We start from the raw sequence: 17,895 nt of genomic DNA, 5'->3' as shown, positions 1-17,895 counted from the left end.
ACAGAAGTGATAAATGAAGGGAATTCACAGGACCTGTGTTTTCCTCTAGGCTTGAAAACTGGGCAAGCAAGTGCTAGCATAAAACCAGGATGAAAAGGCATTCAACATGCCATGGAGGTATTCAGGCAATTTAGGTAAAATTAATAATTCAAAGATAAAATTGTTAGTTGACCTTTAAGACTTAGAATTAGTTCCAACGTGGTTTAAAAATAGAACTAGCTAAAAGGAGATATGCAGAAGTGAGTCCCACCACACCTGTGATGCCCGACTTTCCTTATTAGGCAGACTGCTGTCAAATCAGCTTAATTCTGATAATATATTTGGGAGCAGATTGCTTACAAAGCTTAATGAGTACCCTGAACAGAATCCTCAACCAGGATCCCATACCCACAGCAGATACCTAATACATAGACCAAGTATCTCCATTCCCAATATCTCTGCCAAGGGAGAACATGAGAAGAGTTAGCTCAACATATGTTATGAAAGACATTTTGTCAGAATTTAACTGTGGGCTCTTGTAAAGCTTGAATTTTAAGATGCTGCAAATTCATTTGTACTTATTTCATATTAATAGCTATGATAAAAAAAACCCAAATGTTATTCTGATTGGCTATGACTACAAAATTATTTCCAAACAGAAAAGGCACCACCTACCTATTGAAAACAACATGTGAACGGGTTGCTTACTGTAATATTTGATCCCTCAGCTTTTAAAAATTTTATTTCCTTATTTTAAGTCAGGGAATACTTCCCAAAAGTCTGTTAAGTGTTCCTGCTCCAATATGATGCAGAGCTATAATTTAGTGACAAGTATTAGGGAGAGAAGACACTTTTTTACTCCAACAGATAATTAGGTTTCTTTTTAATGACTGATGCTGCATAAGTTAGAAAGTAGAGGCCTGCTGTTTCTAGTGACTACTGCAGTTGAAATTCACAAAATGAATTTCTGAGTGTTTAAAACTGGACCATGTCTTGATAGAGGGAATCTAATGTTCCTTTAATCATAGGTTTCCAGGCAACAAAAGATTCTATCTGACCTATACCCAAAGGGCAGAAAGAGCAAAAATTGAATAGAATACTAGGTATTTTATTTTTTTTAGTATTTCATTTTTTTTTTTTTTAAGTAATCTCTACACCCAACATGGGGCTCAAATTCACGACCCCCTCCTCCACGCCCCCCCCCCCCCCGGTCGAGATCACGACCCCCCCGCTCCACCCACTGAGCCAGAATACTAGGTGTTTTAAGTAGCTAACTAGTTCTCTTACTTGTACGGCTAAAGAAATGAGAAGTGCACTCCATATATAGCAGCTACTGTGCTGTGGAGTGAATTGTAGACAAATGGGATAAATTTCCAAAGTGAGCCTGTTTTCCTCACACATATTTACAGCATTTCCACTTAAATGATCAGATGTCCAAGTATTCTGAACAGCCGCAGTATATAGAAAGAACATGGAAGGCAAAGGTGACATATTTCAAAATGAGAGTGCTACCTACACACAAGTTCCTGGCACTTCCTCTTGAACAATCCAATGCCAGGTATATATTCTGAACAGCAGTGACATTCTTCCCTTAAAATCTGCAATCTGGCCCAAGTAGAAAAACAAACAAACATGTATGCATGTGTTGGAGGGAGAGGGGTGGGGTATACACATGGGGCAGGGAAAGGAGGAAGGGAAGGAAGGAGGACAGAAATTCTATCCCAAAACACACTACCTTCAAAAATAGAAAGGCAGTATCTTACCATGGAGCATAAGAAGCAGCAATGAAGAAATAAATAACCATTCTATCACACATGTGAAAACAATGCTCCACTGTCCTAGTGGGGGGAAAAACATGTTAGGCAAAGTCTTTAGAAAAGTTTCAGACTGGCAGCATGGGTTATCACTCCACCATGTTGTAATTTCCATTCCTGTTCTAGTTTCTTTGGAAGTTATAACTTGGCTTTCAAAGTCACACAGCTATTTTTTTTTATTTAAATTCAATTAGCCAACATATAGTACATCATTAATTTTTTATATAATGTTCAATGACTCATTAGTTGCATATAACACCCAGTGCTCATCACATCACATGCCCCCCCTTAATACCCATCACCCGGCTACCTTCTCCCCACCCCTCTTCCTTCTATAACCCTCAGTTCGTTTCCTGGAGTCCAGAGTGTCTCATGGTTTGTCTCCCTCTCTGATTTCTTCCCGTTCAGTTTTCCCTCCCTTCCCCTGTGGTCCTCCATGCTATTCTTTATGTTCCACATTAGAGTGAAACCATATGATGTGTCTTTCTCTGCTTGACTTATTTCACTTAGCATAATCCCCTCCAGTTCCATCCATGTCAATGTAAATGGTAGGTATTCATCTTTTCTGATGGCTGAGTAATAGTCCATTGTATATACGAACCACATCTTCTTTATCCATTAATCTTTACACAGCTATTTTTAATAATACAAAGCCACATGTAAAAGCTTTACATTATTTTTAAGCTTGCACATACGATAGTCACCATGTATGAGATACAGGGGCAGAACCCCACAGTAATCAGGAGCTCTGAATTTATTTTGGTTAAAATAAACAAAATCTGTGGTGAAACAAAATCTGTCTGGCTGATGTTTTCCATTTCTTTTAGATCCTATGTAATAGAAAAATGAAATTCCTTGAGGGCAGACCACCCCTCAACCCCTATCACTATGCAGGGCAGGCAGTAGTTCTTCATCTTTCTAGAATGTCTTCAGAGAAGCTCTCACTTCAAATATCTTAGTATATACAATAAGTTATAATAAAGGAAATTCAGAAACTAATTTAGGAATAGCAATAACCAAAACCAAAAAAAAAAAAAAAAAAACCCAAAAAACAAAAAAACGCATATGCTGCAAGCAGGTAGCCACCTGGATTTCTAAGTGAGTTCCTCCTTCCAAAACTGAAAATTCAGGGGGTGTACAAAGATCTGGCTCATTGAGGTCTAGTCACCCAACAGATTAGACAGAATCTGCCCTTTACTGAGGTGATTTAAAAGTATGAATGCATTGCAAGGTCTTGAATCCATTTTCAGCATTCAAGGGTGATAGCTGCGGTTTGGTTTAGGGCTAGTGTTAAGATTTTGCCTCAACACATACACAGTGTCAACCAAAGCAAGCTAAGGATGTTTTCGTGACAGTTATTGTTAGTTATATGTTAGTGACGTGAAAATAATTTAGGTCACAGGTCTAAAAAAGCAAACAGGGCGCCTGGGTGGCTCAGTTGGTTAAGCGACTGCCTTCAGCTCAGGTCATGATCCTGGAGTACCGGGATCTAGTCCCACATCGGGCTCCCTGCTCAGCGGGGGGTCTGCTTCTCCTTCTGATCCCCTTCCCTCTCGTGCTGTCTCTCATTCTCTCTCTCTCAAATAAATAAAATCTTTAAAAAAAAATAAAATAAAACAAACACTAGATTAATGCTTCTCAAACTTGACTGCATATCACAATCACCTGGGAAGCTTATAAAATATAGCCATAAACTCTAGTTCAGAAGATTGTAATTTTTAAAATGGCTATAACATGGGGTACAGGGTGGAGGGAAGAGGAGAATCTTTTATTTTTTTTTTTTAACTCTTTGGGTGATTGTAATTCCTAGCCAGGTCTGGAGCCTTTCTAATTCAGCTTTCTAGACTGCTATGCACTTGTTACAGCAGGTAAAGTCAGACCTATAATTTTATTCAAGATCCACCCCAGCTTCTCTGACCCTCACTTTCCTCACAGGGGAAATAGAAATGACAACATTACTATCATACAGTATGTGTGAGCATTCAATGAGATCACATAGAGCATGTGTTCATTAGCACAGCATCTAGCACACAGTAGGCACTCAATAAATGCTCATTTCCTTGCTTCTAAATAAGGCTATATTTGGATATTAAAAAAAAATTAATCCAGGGACACCTGGATGGCTCAGTCGGTTAAGGGTCTGCCTTTGGCTCAGGTCATGATCCAGGGTCCTGGGATCGAGTCCCACATCGGGCTCCTTTCTCAGCAAGGAGCCTGCTTCTCCCTCTGCCTGCCTGTCTCTCTCTCTCTCTGATAAATAAATAAAATCTTAAAAATATATATATATATATATTAAAAAAAAATTAATCCAGAGCAAAAATCCACATATGGCTTGATTCTAGCAGTGCTATTTCAAAGTTCAAGAGAGCCTGGTTTCTATTACACCTTCTTCAGCCCCTGGGAGGGAGGCCCTGAATTCCGAAGGACTCATCTACAACTCTTTATTGATTCAGAAATCTAGACATCAAAGCCAAGTCAGCCGAGGCAACCACAAGCGTTGGATTGTGCCAGGAAGATAATGAAGTACTCTGGCCTCTGGTCTCTGTGACAGTGTGTGCTGGGGAGACAGGTACTTTTGAGGCTCTCTTGTGAATATGCCCCAGCAAGCCCTCATGATCCAATGCTGTGGTTTTATTTTAGGCCCAAGGAACGGTCACCTTCTAGACACAGGTAGCAGGCTGGGAACTATAAGCAGTATTGAGAAGGGTGTGGATGAAAAACCCCTAGGACTGGGAGTCAGAGGTCTTAGAATGATCAGACTCTGCTAGTCTCACTGATCTGAGCTTCAGTTTCCCCAGGTGAAAATCAAGGGGTTTGAATTAGATGTCCCCTAAGGATCCTTCCTGCTCTGAAACTATGATTCTACTTATAAGGAGACCAGTAATCATCTCATGAATCCCAAACCCTGTTCTTAAATAACACGTCTTTTTAATATTAGATTGTTTGAATTGTTTGAGATTTTTTTGGGCATTCTGTAAAATCAAAAGCTATATTCTATTATTTTAAAACACTCTAAGTCTGCTCTGAATCCTCCTTTTACGAAAAGAAATTTTGTGCTTTTGGGTTGTACAGAATGTATTCCATAAGCAACTAAATGGTGTGCTTCTCCCCTTTGTATGCCCCCAAATTAATCTTTCACTCAAAGGAGGAATGCTTTTATGTCCTTATTGGGAGGCTAGTGGGCCTGCTTTGGGTTGGAAAGTACCTGACAGCTAATATGTGAATTCTGTTTGAATAGATACACAGGACCTAATTCTGAAAGCTGAACTTTGCAAAACAGTAAACCCAAACTGTAGCAAACCTGCTTACATGACAAAGTCCTGGTCATTTATAATTTTCAAATCATTTTGGCAGGCATTATCTCATCCACCTATCACAGTACCCTGGGAGTCAGGCATTATTATTCCCGTTTTAGTGATGAAGAAACTGAGGCTCCATGGGGTCAGGTGACTTACATAATGTTGAGTGGCAGGGCCGGGCTGCCTCCAAGTTCAGCGTACTCTGTCCCTTCCCCACAGCCGCCACGCTCTTACATGTGCTACGCTTGATAACATTAAAGGACAGGTCTCGGGATTTTATGATGTATAAGTCATGGGGAAGCAGTGTGGTTTTGTTGGTGGCTTCTGAGAAAGGCCTGCTTTCTTAGATACATACGGGGGTCCTCTAAGTCTGTCCAATCCATTGGAAATTTCCTGAATAATGGCATAGCATTATAGTCTATGAGGCAAGAAAATGTCTATCTACTCTGTAGCTTCAACCTGACTGAAACATGCCAGTAGGGGAGGCTACCCTGAGTCTGCTACTCTGATCTGGTGAATTAGCGTGCCATCCACAGTACCTTAAGTGGCTCTTCTTCCACGACACAATGTGAAATACTGTGGAAACGATGAAGAGGGCGCAGAGGCCCATCCCGTAAATCCACGCGGTGATCTTCTCCCAGCAGTCGTCCGATAGCCGATGCAGGAGGGCACTGCCCACAATGGCCGGAACGATGAGGAACTGAGGGAAAGGCAAAGAACAGTAAATACCCTGGGTTTGGCGAAACTGAGACCTCTGTTCAAAATACACAGGTTTCGGGCGCCTGGGTGGCTCAGTTGGTTAAGCGACTGCCTTCGGCTCAGGTCATGATCCTGGAGTCCCGGGATCGAGTCCTGCATCGGGCTCCCTGCTCGGCAGGGAGTCTGCTTCTCCCTCTGACCCTCCTCCCTCTCATGCTCTCTGTCTCTCATTCTCTCTGTCTCAAATAAATAAATAAAATCTTTAAAAAAAAACAAAATACACAGGTTTCCCAAGGACAGTTTTAGAAAGATCATTTTAAACATTTGCCTCTAGTGGATGCAGCGGTCGGGGACAGCACGGGTCACAGCGAGTGCCGTTCAGGGCCCAGGACCCACGCCCACCCCTGGGTACCCGAGTAAGTGGTAATGGATGCAACACGACGCAACTGTGACAAAGCGGATGTCTTTTATCCTAATTTCATTACATAAGAATGTATTTCATCCTCTTCTCTAATGTGATTTAAAGTGGGTACTTAAAATATACACCACATATGCAAAAATCAACTGTACAAGCCATGTTCCGATTGTTAGCATGGATCCGTACATTCCACCAATTTGGGAGCTAGTGCCAAGTGAAAGCATTTTTGGATTATTTATTTTTAATAGCACCTTTCAAGTAAGCAAGGGTAATCCATTCTCACCTACTCAAGTAATTTTAAGAGACCATAATCTTACAGAGAATTTTGCCTTCTGTACCATAGTTTATACTCGACATGGACACAAATTTCAATGTCCGTCGTATGAGTACCACTACTAAACTTTTTTTTGAGGACGTCACCTTTTCAGAGAAGTTTTTGGTTCACAGTAAAATTGAAGAGTAGTAAACATTTTATAATAATAAACATCCTCAGGAAAAATAAAGTACTTTATTAGATATTAGAATAAGCACACCTGGTAAAGAATGCAAACTTCAGCAATCTTATCTTTTTTCCCCGATACCTACTTTTGCCCTCTTGCAATAAAATATAATATCTCTAGATAAGATCAGCATTGAATTTTCAAATGCTGAAGTCTTCATTGGCCCAGACGATATGAGAAAATTAATGACAATAAAATAAGTTTTTCGTAAGACAGAACTTAATTATTTTGAGATTATGTCCTTTCTACTTTCTCATGTTAAAGTATCCTCTCTTTAATGAAATGATGATGATGCTTTGAAGTGTTTTTGTTTTGTTTTGTCTGTTTTAGAAACTTTACTGCTCTCTGAAAGTCAAAAATCAGGGATACAGTTTAGTAAGATGACATTTTCTGTTCTAAAAAATTAACACAGAGGTTTCGTCAGTTTCTCCCTTAACTTTGTTTTTTACAAGTATTCCTTAACTTATGACATACCCAAAAGAGATTAAGGGATCATGCAAGTCCATCTCCAGCAAATAATATTCCTAAAGGTGAGCTGTGCATCTCAATAGCCAAACTATTATATTTAAGTGCTCAATATAAGCTAAGTAATGAACACTTCATTGATTACTTTCATTGGTCAGTGGCACGGAAACTATCATGGCACTGGACCTGTAACTTTCATGAGTGTTTTGTAGTTGGTAAATAGAAAAAATAATGGATGTATATTGGAGCAATGAGTGAAGGAAGAAGCCAAATAATTATTCAAACTTTTATATTCCTTATATCCTAATCCTGCCCTAGACTTAAATATACACATACAAACACAAAACTTTTTCTTATGGGCCTGGACAATTATCTTTGGAAATAATTTTACTTTTAGCTGTTAAATTCATCAAATATTTGCTCAAGAATAAAAGAAGGAAATTCTGATAGGTATCGAAGACAATCAAATTAGGCCATGCATTCTTTAGTCCAAGTTGGTACTCTAAACATTTTGACCCTCTGGTCAAAGCTCACGCCACATAAGTGTGTCACTAAGGCAAAGACAGGGGTCAGCTCAAGTCTAAAGAATTCCACTAAATCCTTCCTGTCCCCAGAATCTAAGCCATGGGTCCAGGGAGACTGTCCACTAGAGAGGTTACTCCAAATTTCATTACTGAAGCTCTTTTATGTAATCCAGGGCAGGCACGTCAGGTACTAATTTTTCCCTTTAGCAAGATTCCAGCATATGAATTATTTAAATAAAAGTCTTTTTAGCACCCAAGACAAAAGGACATCCAGTGATAAATTAGGATGATATTTCAGTATTAATAAGTGTTATCTGAAGTCCACCATTACAATACATAAAAGAGATGCTTCATAAAGTTTGATTTATGCTAAGGACTGACCAAATGGCATTGTTCTATTAGATTATAAAGGATTCTACTAGAAACCAGTTTATTTGGGTTTATTTGGCATCATTGTTTCTTTATAGAAAACACTGTAACTATTCTTTGGGGAAGAGGATTAAAGACATGAAAAGGCACAACTAGAATTCAAACAAATTTTATTATAATGACATATGTACTAACACTGTTTTGTACTGTCTAAAATAATTACATTAGCCTGTGCTAAACACTCTTCATGAAAGGATTAAGTTGGCCTCCTTCTCTTTTTCTTATCTTCAGCTATGTAGCAGCTACCTCCTTTCCCTCCGAAGTCTCACTAAATGCAACTTTCAAAGGGAATAATGAAACCAGAGATAAAGGGACATTCATAATGACACAAGAAAATGTCAATAATACGACCTTAATAGGAAAACTATGAAAATACATATTCATGAACACAGCACGCAAATAGAAGAAATGCACCAAAGCGTTAATTTATTTCTGGGTAGTTTTGTTTTTCTTATATATTCTTCAGTATTTTCTAAATTTCTTATAATGAGCATATTTTGCTTTTATAAGGAAGAAAAAAGTTCACTAAGAATTTAGGGATCAAATCAGTTTTCTTCAACAATGTGGAATAACATCTGCTCTGAAAAGCAGTGGATGCTGTGGAGGTGGGGACGGGGTGGCTACCTTTTTCAAGGGATCAGTTGGTAAGAAAAAACACCTTTTTCAATAACACCGTGGACTCTCCTTGCCACGTGAACACAGCTGACTGTCTTGAAAAGGTGATTCACTTCATCGCAGAGGTGACAGTCCTCATAAATAGTTGTCTTTTTGGTTTTCCTATAACTAGGGTACTTAATTATTATTCTTCTACAGAAGATCTTGTCAGAGAAAGTCAGTTTAGGATGGACAGAGCTGGCCGAGCACTCAAAGGGTTTGATGTGCTCACACAGCTTCTGGTATCATGACCCAACACTGATGCCCTGGTGGGTGAGGTCACAGAGCTAGGTATATCCAACTAACTGGACCGAGGGTACTAGAGATAATAGCCCCTCCTCCCAGCAGAGCCCTCTGGGAAGGACACAAAGGGCAGAAAATTCGTACTCACTGCATGTGTGTAACAGTTAGCAGCATGTTCGTAACAGGTTGGTTTGTAGCGGCCATTGGCTGGGGCCCGGTGGTTCATGAACCTGGACAAACAAAAAGACATCACGTGAGACAAGCTCAAAGCATGTAAAGAACAATGGGGAAGGCTGCCAATATTGTTTAGTCTATTCTAATGGAAGAGGCAGCTGCTGGAAATACCTAGTTACGGAAACAAGACCAAAGCCACTGAACAGGTGTAAACTGAGCCAAAAGCCATGATCCAAAAGCAAATGCCCTAGTTTATAGGATTAAGTATTCTTTCAGTTTATTCAAAAGAGAAACCTCTACCAACCAAAATCAAACAGAAATCAATCATATCCACCCCCTTCAACTCATACTCCCCCATGCTAAAAAAAAAAAAAATACATATGAATAAAAAAAGGCACAACCAAATCTTAAATCTCAGGGAAAAAAGGCAAGGGAATCTTTCTAAACTTTACAAATGCCAGTAACTGCCAGAGATACAATGCAAGGTTTCAATTTTCTCTCTCAAAATTTATAAAGCTTTATACATGGAGATCTTTACACCCTACATTCCACAATTAGCAGGCCCGTCCAACTAGTTTCCCTATATTGCATTACCTGTTCCAGCACCAGACAGCTTAAATAAATGATACCTGGTTGCCTCTAGGCCACCTAAACTAGAGGTATGTTTTTACCTGGATTCTTCCTGAGTTAAAACAGTTTGCTTTCAAACCCAAATATATAGTACCTGGTACCCTGGCTATAAAATTCATACATACATACAAATGTGTGTATGTATCTAAATATCAAAATCGGTTATACATATAGACACATACCCATATTCCATACTTCCCTTTGGGCCAACTTTGTGGAAATAGCAATACAGTGAAAACCATGAATACCATGGGACCTGAAGATATGAACAGCATTCTTCCACTTCGGTAGGGAGGTGAGGATCCTCCAAAACCCAACCCACACCCATGCCATGTTTCATGAGGGATGCTGGTTTAGTCTGTTCTCTGGAAAAGGGGAGATGTAAATCCAGGAAGATAAAAAAGCAGCTGCCCAAAAGAAGCAGATGCAGAGAAACAGGTAAAAGGGCCCCCACAGCACTCAGGTCTCCGAGGCCCCGCTGCATTCCTGTGCAAGACGTCAGCAGGCTTTGCGCTATAAATTATCCTTTTGCTTGAGCTACTTTAAGATGGGGGGAAAGGGGGAGATTTTGTCATCTGCCATTAACGAGTTCTGACCAGTCACACCTTATTAACTACCATGATGAAAAATGGTACCAGGCTGAACCAAATGGCAGAGACAGGTCTGAAGCATATGGTCAAGCCATCCTAAACAATGCCCAGCTTAGGAACAAAAGACTAGCATTTTCTCCCTGAATTAAAAGGGTCTGTTATCCTTAGAGCAAATAAATAAAGAGAAAATGGCAGTTCCTGTCAACCCAATACACAGAGTTTAGGTGGAAAATCCAATGGGGAATGAATCTGGGACAGTGATGATATTTCACTTGGACCATCAATGGGTTAGTTATCTAACTAGTGTGCAGAATGTATATTATTGAGTGGAATTTGCCAGATGGTTTGAAAACTGTTTAAGAGAAACGTACAGTTAACAGCTTCAGAATTTATCCAAGCTATTCTCGCACATAGATAAAATAAATCTTTTCTCCCCTGCTAATCCTTTAAGTAACTTTACTAATTTCCTAAGGGAAATTAGGGACAAGAGTGTTGCTACATAGCTCTTATTAGTAAAAAGGAAAATAATTGCACTCTTGAGAAGAATGCTTTAAAAGCATCCCAAGCATTCAAGGATCTACCTCATCACTCCCAGACATAACAACAGACTTATAAGTAGCATACCCTATCAGGAATTTTAAAGGGTAAAGAGGAAGGCTCCAAGATGGTAGAGGGTAGATTAAATTGAGAGTGTTCTGTTTAGGGTGCAGTAAGTAGGGTTTGTCTACCCACCACCAGGCTGAAGACTAAAATAGCAATTTATATCTCTGGCAGCCCAATCTAAAAATAGTCAAGCCATTACACAGCAACAGAGATAGACTTTCACATTTTCTCCTAAAAGCAAAGAAGCTGGGTGGCCATGTTTGTGACAGCTTCGTCCCTGCCCACCTGGAATCACTGAGAGTAAAAATAAATTCTTAAGTTGTAGAGAAAAATATCCCACCTACGTGACTTAAGGTAGTCTCTTACGGCCTGAGCCAGATTTGCACAATAAGGCAAGGGAAGAGCAAGACTCAGAGGAGCCCATCACAGTCTGGGGCTCAGTGAAAACCACTGCACAACGTGTTCTGTTGAGAAATTTACAATGCAATCAAGCCTCCAACATAGCCTCCTGAAGAAATCATTCCTAAAACCTAAATGGAAAAGCAGAAGTAAAATGCAAATTTACTTCCACACGATGAACCTATTCTATTCTCTTCTCCCAAAAAGAATGAGAAAGGTTCTCAAGTGTTACAGAAAACGGCACTCATTTATGGAAGCCGCCTCCACCTAAGGAGTAACCCTAATGGTAATCCAATGCTAGAAGAGAGTATCCATCAGGTTTCTCAGGGTTTGAGGGAAGGTAATTTAGTCCTGGATATGGGAAACACACTTTAATAAAGCTATCATTTAATTTTTTTGATGGGGAAAGGGCAGAGGGAGAGAGAATCTTAAGCAGGCTCCATGCACATCGCTGAGCCAGAAGCTGGCTCAATCTCATGACCTGAGCCAAAATCAAGACTCTAATGCTTAACCGACTGAGCCACCAGGCACCCCTAATAAAACTATTATTTAGTCAGGTTTGTTCACTCATTTCCTCGCTTTCTCTTTCAACACTCTCTCTTGCTTCCCTCTTACCCAGCATTCTTAAACCCCAACCCCCCATGACAAAATTTCAAAACGCTGGAGAGAAAGAACAGATAGCCCAAAGCACTGTGCCTTCTGAAAGTAAATCTATGACCCACCAGCATATCTCTGAGGCCCAAGGTCAAATCCCAGAAGTTGCCTTGATTCCTATGTCTTCCCCATTCTCTAAATACAAATGTTGTCAATACTACTTCCAAATATATTCCAGATCAGCCTAGTTCTCTAGAGTTCCACAGACCCTACCTTACACATCAAGACATTGACATCTCTAGTCTCTACAAATACAAATCTCAGTCGGTCTCCCTGATTGTCCCCATATAGACTCTTTTCTTCATTCAGCAGCCACAATAGTCTATGAAAACCAGATCACAGCACACACCCCAACTCTGGCTTAAAACCTGCCTTTGGCTTCCCGAAGTAGCCCACAAGCTGGGCCCCACCACTTCTGCAGCCTCAGGGAGCCACCTTCCTCTCACTCTCCACCCTCCAGCTACAACACCTCCTTTCTGCTCCTCAAACCACCAAGGTCTCATCTGGCTCCGGGCATTTGTGTTTGCTGTTTACTTCTGCCTAGAATATTCTTCTCCAGAGGCTCAACTCTCCTCACCTGTCAAGCTCAGCTCAAATATCACCTCCTCAGAGGTTTTCCTGACTATCCTACCTAAAATATCATTTCAGCCCTCCCCATCCTACCAGAGCCCTTATCAGAATTAGTAAAAACTGGGTTTTTTCAACATGTGTATTTTTTTATTTCATCTTTCCCTACTGTAATGTGAATTCCGCAAAGGCCTTCTTGTCCACCATCTCATTTCCAATCCAAAGCACAATACCCAGCTTATTGCTGGAACTTAATAAGTGTTGAATGAATGAATGAATGAATGAATGAATAGAAAGATAGAAATTCTGCCTGTTGCTTAACTATTTTACCTTAACCGAGAGATATCTGGTTGTCAATTAGTTCCCCTCGGGATCCAACAGGTTCTGTATGTAACAAAGAGAAATAGGCAATCTTAGGGCCAAAAGAACCTTGAGTCTCATGAAAGAAAATTCTTAAAGGCTAAGACCATGGTTATTCCAAGGGCTCTTTCTTTTTTTAAAAAAAGATTTTTATTTATTTGACAGAGAGAGACAGCGAGAGAAGGAACATAAGCAGGGGGATTGGGAGAGGGAGAAGCAGGCTTCCCGCTAAGCAGGGAGCCCGATGCGGGGCTCGATCCCAGGACCCTAGGATCATGACCTGAGCTGAAGGCAGACACTTAATGCCTGAGCCACCCAGGCACCTCCCAAGGGCTTTTTCAACAGCACTTGATGGAGGAACATAAGCCAACCCCTATACACAGCACCTTATTATTAGCCAATTTATGAGTGAGCATAGTGTTCAGGAAAAGTGTCCATTACCAGAGCTGGTGATACTGGTGGACGGCATTTAACTTCATTATCAAATAAGGGGGAAGGCATATATATAAGACTACCCTATGCCTGTAATTCAATGCTCTAAGAACATGTTTTAAAAAAAAGGCAACAGGCAGTCCTGGAAGACTTCCTAACGCTTGTGAATAAGGTGCTTTATCACATAATCATTGTGAAGCTAACCAGTGGTCAGAGGGCTGGAGCTGAAGCAAGGAGCATCCTTTTCCTTGGATTTTCGGTGTCAAGGCTGGAGAAATGAGAATGCACCGACACCATACAGTAGAAGCTCTGTGGGTCCCCGGCCTCAGTGCTGTACACATGATATTGTGTAAGCAGGGAGATAGACAAAGGTGAACTGGCAGCGTGGGTGGTGGAGAGGAATAGGAAATTTTTTTAAATTTTTTATTGTTATGTTAATCACCATACGTTACATCATTAGTTTTTGATGTAGTGATCCATGATTCATTGTTTGTGCATAACACCGAGTGCTCCATGCAGAATGTGCCCTCCTCAATACCCACCACCAGGCTAACCCATCCTCCCACCCCCCTCCCCTCTAGAACCCTCAGTTTGTTTTTCAGAGTCCATCGTCTCTCATGGTTTGTCTCCCCCTCCGATTTGCCCCCCTTCATACTTCCCCTCCTTCTATCTTCTTTTTTTTTTTCTTAACATATATTGCATTATTTGTTTCAGAGGTACAGATCTGTGATTCAACAGTCTTGCACAATTCACAGCGCCCACCATAGCACATACCCTCCCCAATGTCTATCACCCAGCCATCCCATCCCACCCACCCCACACTCCAGCAACTCTGTTTTTCCTGAGATTAAGAATTCCTCATATCAGTAAGGGCATATGATACATGTCTTTCTCTGATTGACTTATTTCGCTCAGCATAACACCCTCCAGTTCCATCCGTGTCGAGGAACTTGAAATTGAATTGAAACGGGTCTACCCTTTCCTAGCCATGTGACTGTGGCACGTTCCCTTTTATTCTCTAACCGTATTTGCTCGTTTATTAAACGGGTATAAAAATTTGTCTTCCAGGGTTAGAGCTAAGAATGAGATGAGTAATACACAAATACCCAGCCACTGCCTGGCACAAATAAGCACTCAATAAATGTTAGCAATTATTCTGATCAGTCAGGGATGCTGTGATAAGGAGAAAATGACTCTGGGAGAGGAGGGGGTGGGGGGAGACTCAGATGTGGAAAAGATAAAGCAAGAGAAAATATGCTCTGTGTCCCAGGGGCATTTTTCACATCCTAAACTTTTTGAGAAGCCATGTATGCATAGAGCCCTCCACTTAGGACAGCCTTCCTTTGCAGAAATGGCAGAACTCTGGAAGTTTATCCAAAGCCTCAATGACCACACTTCCATTATGAACAAACCAGCAAGGTGTTCATTTCTTGTAATTTAGACATAGCCACAAACTATGGCCTAATGAAATGTTTTTATTGCAATCAAATGCTCTTCAAGGGGGTCTTGATAAATCTATCAGGAGAAGTAGCACATGCATTCAAAGAGAGTATGTCCCTCCCTCCGGTTTCTCTGTAATTTACCTACCTATAACTTTTCTGAATGCTCAAAAGATAAATAAGGAACACGCCTTGAAGAGACGATTAATAGTACTCCCAACATTTTATGTTGTACAATACACAAAAAGGACTTTTTTTGTTAAGTTAATTTGTATTTGCAGGCTTTATGTCCAAGTTCAAATTTACCCTGAGAAGTAGCTTTCCAATTCTGTATGTAATAGAGAAACAAGAAATTATGTGATCATTCAATCTTCAAAGAAAATCAGGGGTAGGTGGAGATGCCATCAAGAAAATAAATGTTAAATATCCATTGATACTGTGTAGTCACTGAGAAAATTACAAAGTCTGTGCCACACCAAAAGAAATGCCTCTATTTTTCACCTTTAAATGAATGAAGTAGAACACAAAATCACATTACTACACTGATAATAAGGACTGGGTAGATTAGCATCCAGCAAAAGTAGTTCAGTCAGCTGAGATGGTAGGATCTGAAATGAAGGGTTTCTTCTTTTCTCCATTTCTCTTAACATTGTTTTAATGTTTGTACAAAAAAAAAAAAAAGCTTTTTTTTTTTTTCTTTCTAGAGGAGAATTCAAAGGATAGGAAAGAAATACAAATTCAATCAAATAAGGAAGGGTAATTTCACAGAATATTGCCACTGTTCTCTGAAAACAGGAAGCGCACAGATGTTCAAAGAAGTAAAACCAAATCAAACAAACCACATGCACAGGGCTTTACCAGTCATACTTGAATGTATGTTACTTTCTCCCTTAAAGCCCCTCCAACCTTCATTCCTGACTTCATGTTCTAAAGCCAGACATCATGGTTCCTTTTTGCCTTCAGAAGCACTGATATGATGTTCCCACCAAGAGAATAGTGCCAGGCATTCAACACCCTGAGTGATAAGCAATAGTCATAAGTTAATCCAAGTCTTCAAACTCATCACCCTTCTAAATGGTATGGCCCACCCCAACTCTTCCTATGCATTTTTGGCTCCTTTACCTTTTGGGACTGGGGGAGGAATGAGAGAAGCATAATGGGGGAGCGGGCATCGTAAGGCTTAGGGGGTTGGAAAGGGAAAAAAAAGTGCAGTTTGAAATTCTGAAATAAAAGGCAATGTTTAAAAACTCAACAATAACCTCTTTGGAAGATATTCATTTATTCCTTTTCTTCTTTCAAATTCCCCATCACTGCACACCAAGCTTGCCTGCTAGTGAAGGTCTGGGAATGGGGCCACGGCTGACAGATTCAGACAAAGGATGGAGAGTTAAACAGGGGAGATGAACTTTCACCCACTTAAACGAAGAAGAATGGGGGGGGGGGAACCCAGAGCTTCCTCTCAGAACCATGGGCCAGCCTCCATCCATTGCTAAATGTCAGAGACCCGAGAGGGGATTAAGGCCACCGTGCCTCCCTAGGCTGGCGTTCCCACCCCTCTCCCGTGAATGAGCTGCCGGCCAACCTTCCGGTCGCACCTCCTCGGTTCCTCCTCCTCATTTCCTAACACAGGCGCCTCAACAGCAGCTCTCACCACCCGAATGCTAACTTGTCCCTTCGCAGTGCCCAACACAGCACCGCCCTTGGACGCTAAACCAGCAAGCTTAGAGAACTGGCAAGGCCCGGACCTGGCCAGGCAAGTCTAAACCAGCGGAGCATGCCTCAGTTTCCCTGTTGCTAGGGCCGATCACACACAAAGCACTAAAACGCCCAGCACCCCCTTTTACGACAAATCTCGCTGCAGGGCGCAGAAGCTGCTCGGCCCCTGTTCCGCGCGCCCCGGGAGCCCTCCAAGCTGGGGATAACGGGTGGAGGCCAAAGCCAGGGTTGGAGTAACCGGGGTCGGCGTCTGGGGCTGGGGTTCCTGGCCTCAGAGCCCTGCTGGGATGGGGGTCGGTAGGATGAAGTCGGGTGAGCAATGGGATCCCCTGGAAGCAGGGCAGGCTCGGGGTTCGGGGTCTGGGAAGCGGGGTCACGCACGAGATCCCGGTCCTCGGAGGAGGGGCATCGCCCAGGGACCGCAGGGCGGGGAATCCCCCGGGAGCCGGTCCCGGGCCAAGACGCGGGATCCGCGGGGGGGATGGAACCAGGTGAGGAGCCGGGACACACGCCGGACGGCGGGATCTGGGACCCGCTGCCGGCACGGGCGGTGGGGCAGGGGCGCCATCCCTCTCTCACCGCTGGAATCGATTCTTGAACCGCATTGATCCTCCGCTCCTCCTCGAGGGCCGGGAGCTCCGTCTCGTCAGCGCCGGCCGCAGGGCGCGCGGCCCTCATCGGCTTGGGCTGCTCCGGAGGCCGCCCGCGTACCCGGCGGACCGCTCGGCGGGGCAAGGTTGAGTGGGCCAGGCCGGGGGTCGGGACAGGGCGGGGGCCAGACCGGGCGGCTGGGGGCGGGAGGGAGGCCGCTTAAACGGCCCCGGCGCCTCCCGCCTCCCGCCTCCCGGCTCCTCCCGCCTCCCGCCTCCCGGCTCCTCCGCCCACGGTCGCCGGCGCCCCGCCCCGGGGCCCGGCTCCACCCCCCCCAGCTCCGCCCGCCTGCGTGCGCCCACGGCCGCCAGCGCGTCACGAGATGGGCGGCCAATCAGCACCCCGAGCGGCGCGGCGGCAACGCTGCCATTCATGCCGCAGAACCCGGGAGAGGGGGCGGAGCCTCGTGTTGGATGGGGCGGGGCTATGAGAGAGGAGGAGAGCTGGGAGGGCGGAGCACTCCTAGAAGGGGTGGAGTTGGACGGTGGAAACTGAAGAGGCAGAAGCCAGAGGAAGAGAAATTGCAAAGGAGGAGATAGGCCAAGAATCTTAAGAACAATTGTGAAGAACTGTCTGCGTTCTAGTCCTGGCTGTGTGGCATTCCTTCATTCTTCACCATTCATTTCTTCATAGCTCCGTTCATTTATTCCTTCACC

General features: G+C 42.6%; 1 protein-coding gene across 2 annotated transcripts in view; it reads right to left on the bottom strand.

Moving 5' to 3' along the window:
• Nucleotides 1-17,431, bottom strand: part of MMD (monocyte to macrophage differentiation associated) — a 28,040-nt gene extending 10,609 nt beyond the window's left edge. Inside the window, exons 1-4 of one of the 2 annotated variants that reach the window (XM_021703978.1) lie at nucleotides 17,168-17,431; nucleotides 9,173-9,254; nucleotides 5,632-5,792; nucleotides 1,743-1,817 (exon numbers count right to left, since the gene is read on the bottom strand). In XM_021703978.1, coding sequence (XP_021559653.1) covers nucleotides 1,743-1,817; nucleotides 5,632-5,792; nucleotides 9,173-9,254; nucleotides 17,168-17,193 — 344 coding nt within the window. In that variant the 5' untranslated portion in view covers nucleotides 17,194-17,431. Of the gene's footprint in view, nucleotides 1-1,742; nucleotides 1,818-5,631; nucleotides 5,793-9,172; nucleotides 9,255-16,454; nucleotides 16,512-17,167 lie in introns of those variants that run through there. The other variant, XM_044921414.1, reaches the window with a different exon arrangement.
• Nucleotides 17,432-17,895: the final 464 nt, after the last annotated feature.

This window comes from Neomonachus schauinslandi, chromosome 15, assembly GCF_002201575.2.
Source record: "Neomonachus schauinslandi chromosome 15, ASM220157v2, whole genome shotgun sequence".
NCBI classification, from domain to species: Eukaryota; Metazoa; Chordata; class Mammalia; order Carnivora; family Phocidae; genus Neomonachus; species Neomonachus schauinslandi.
This window is presented reverse-complemented; position numbering and strand designations above follow the sequence as displayed.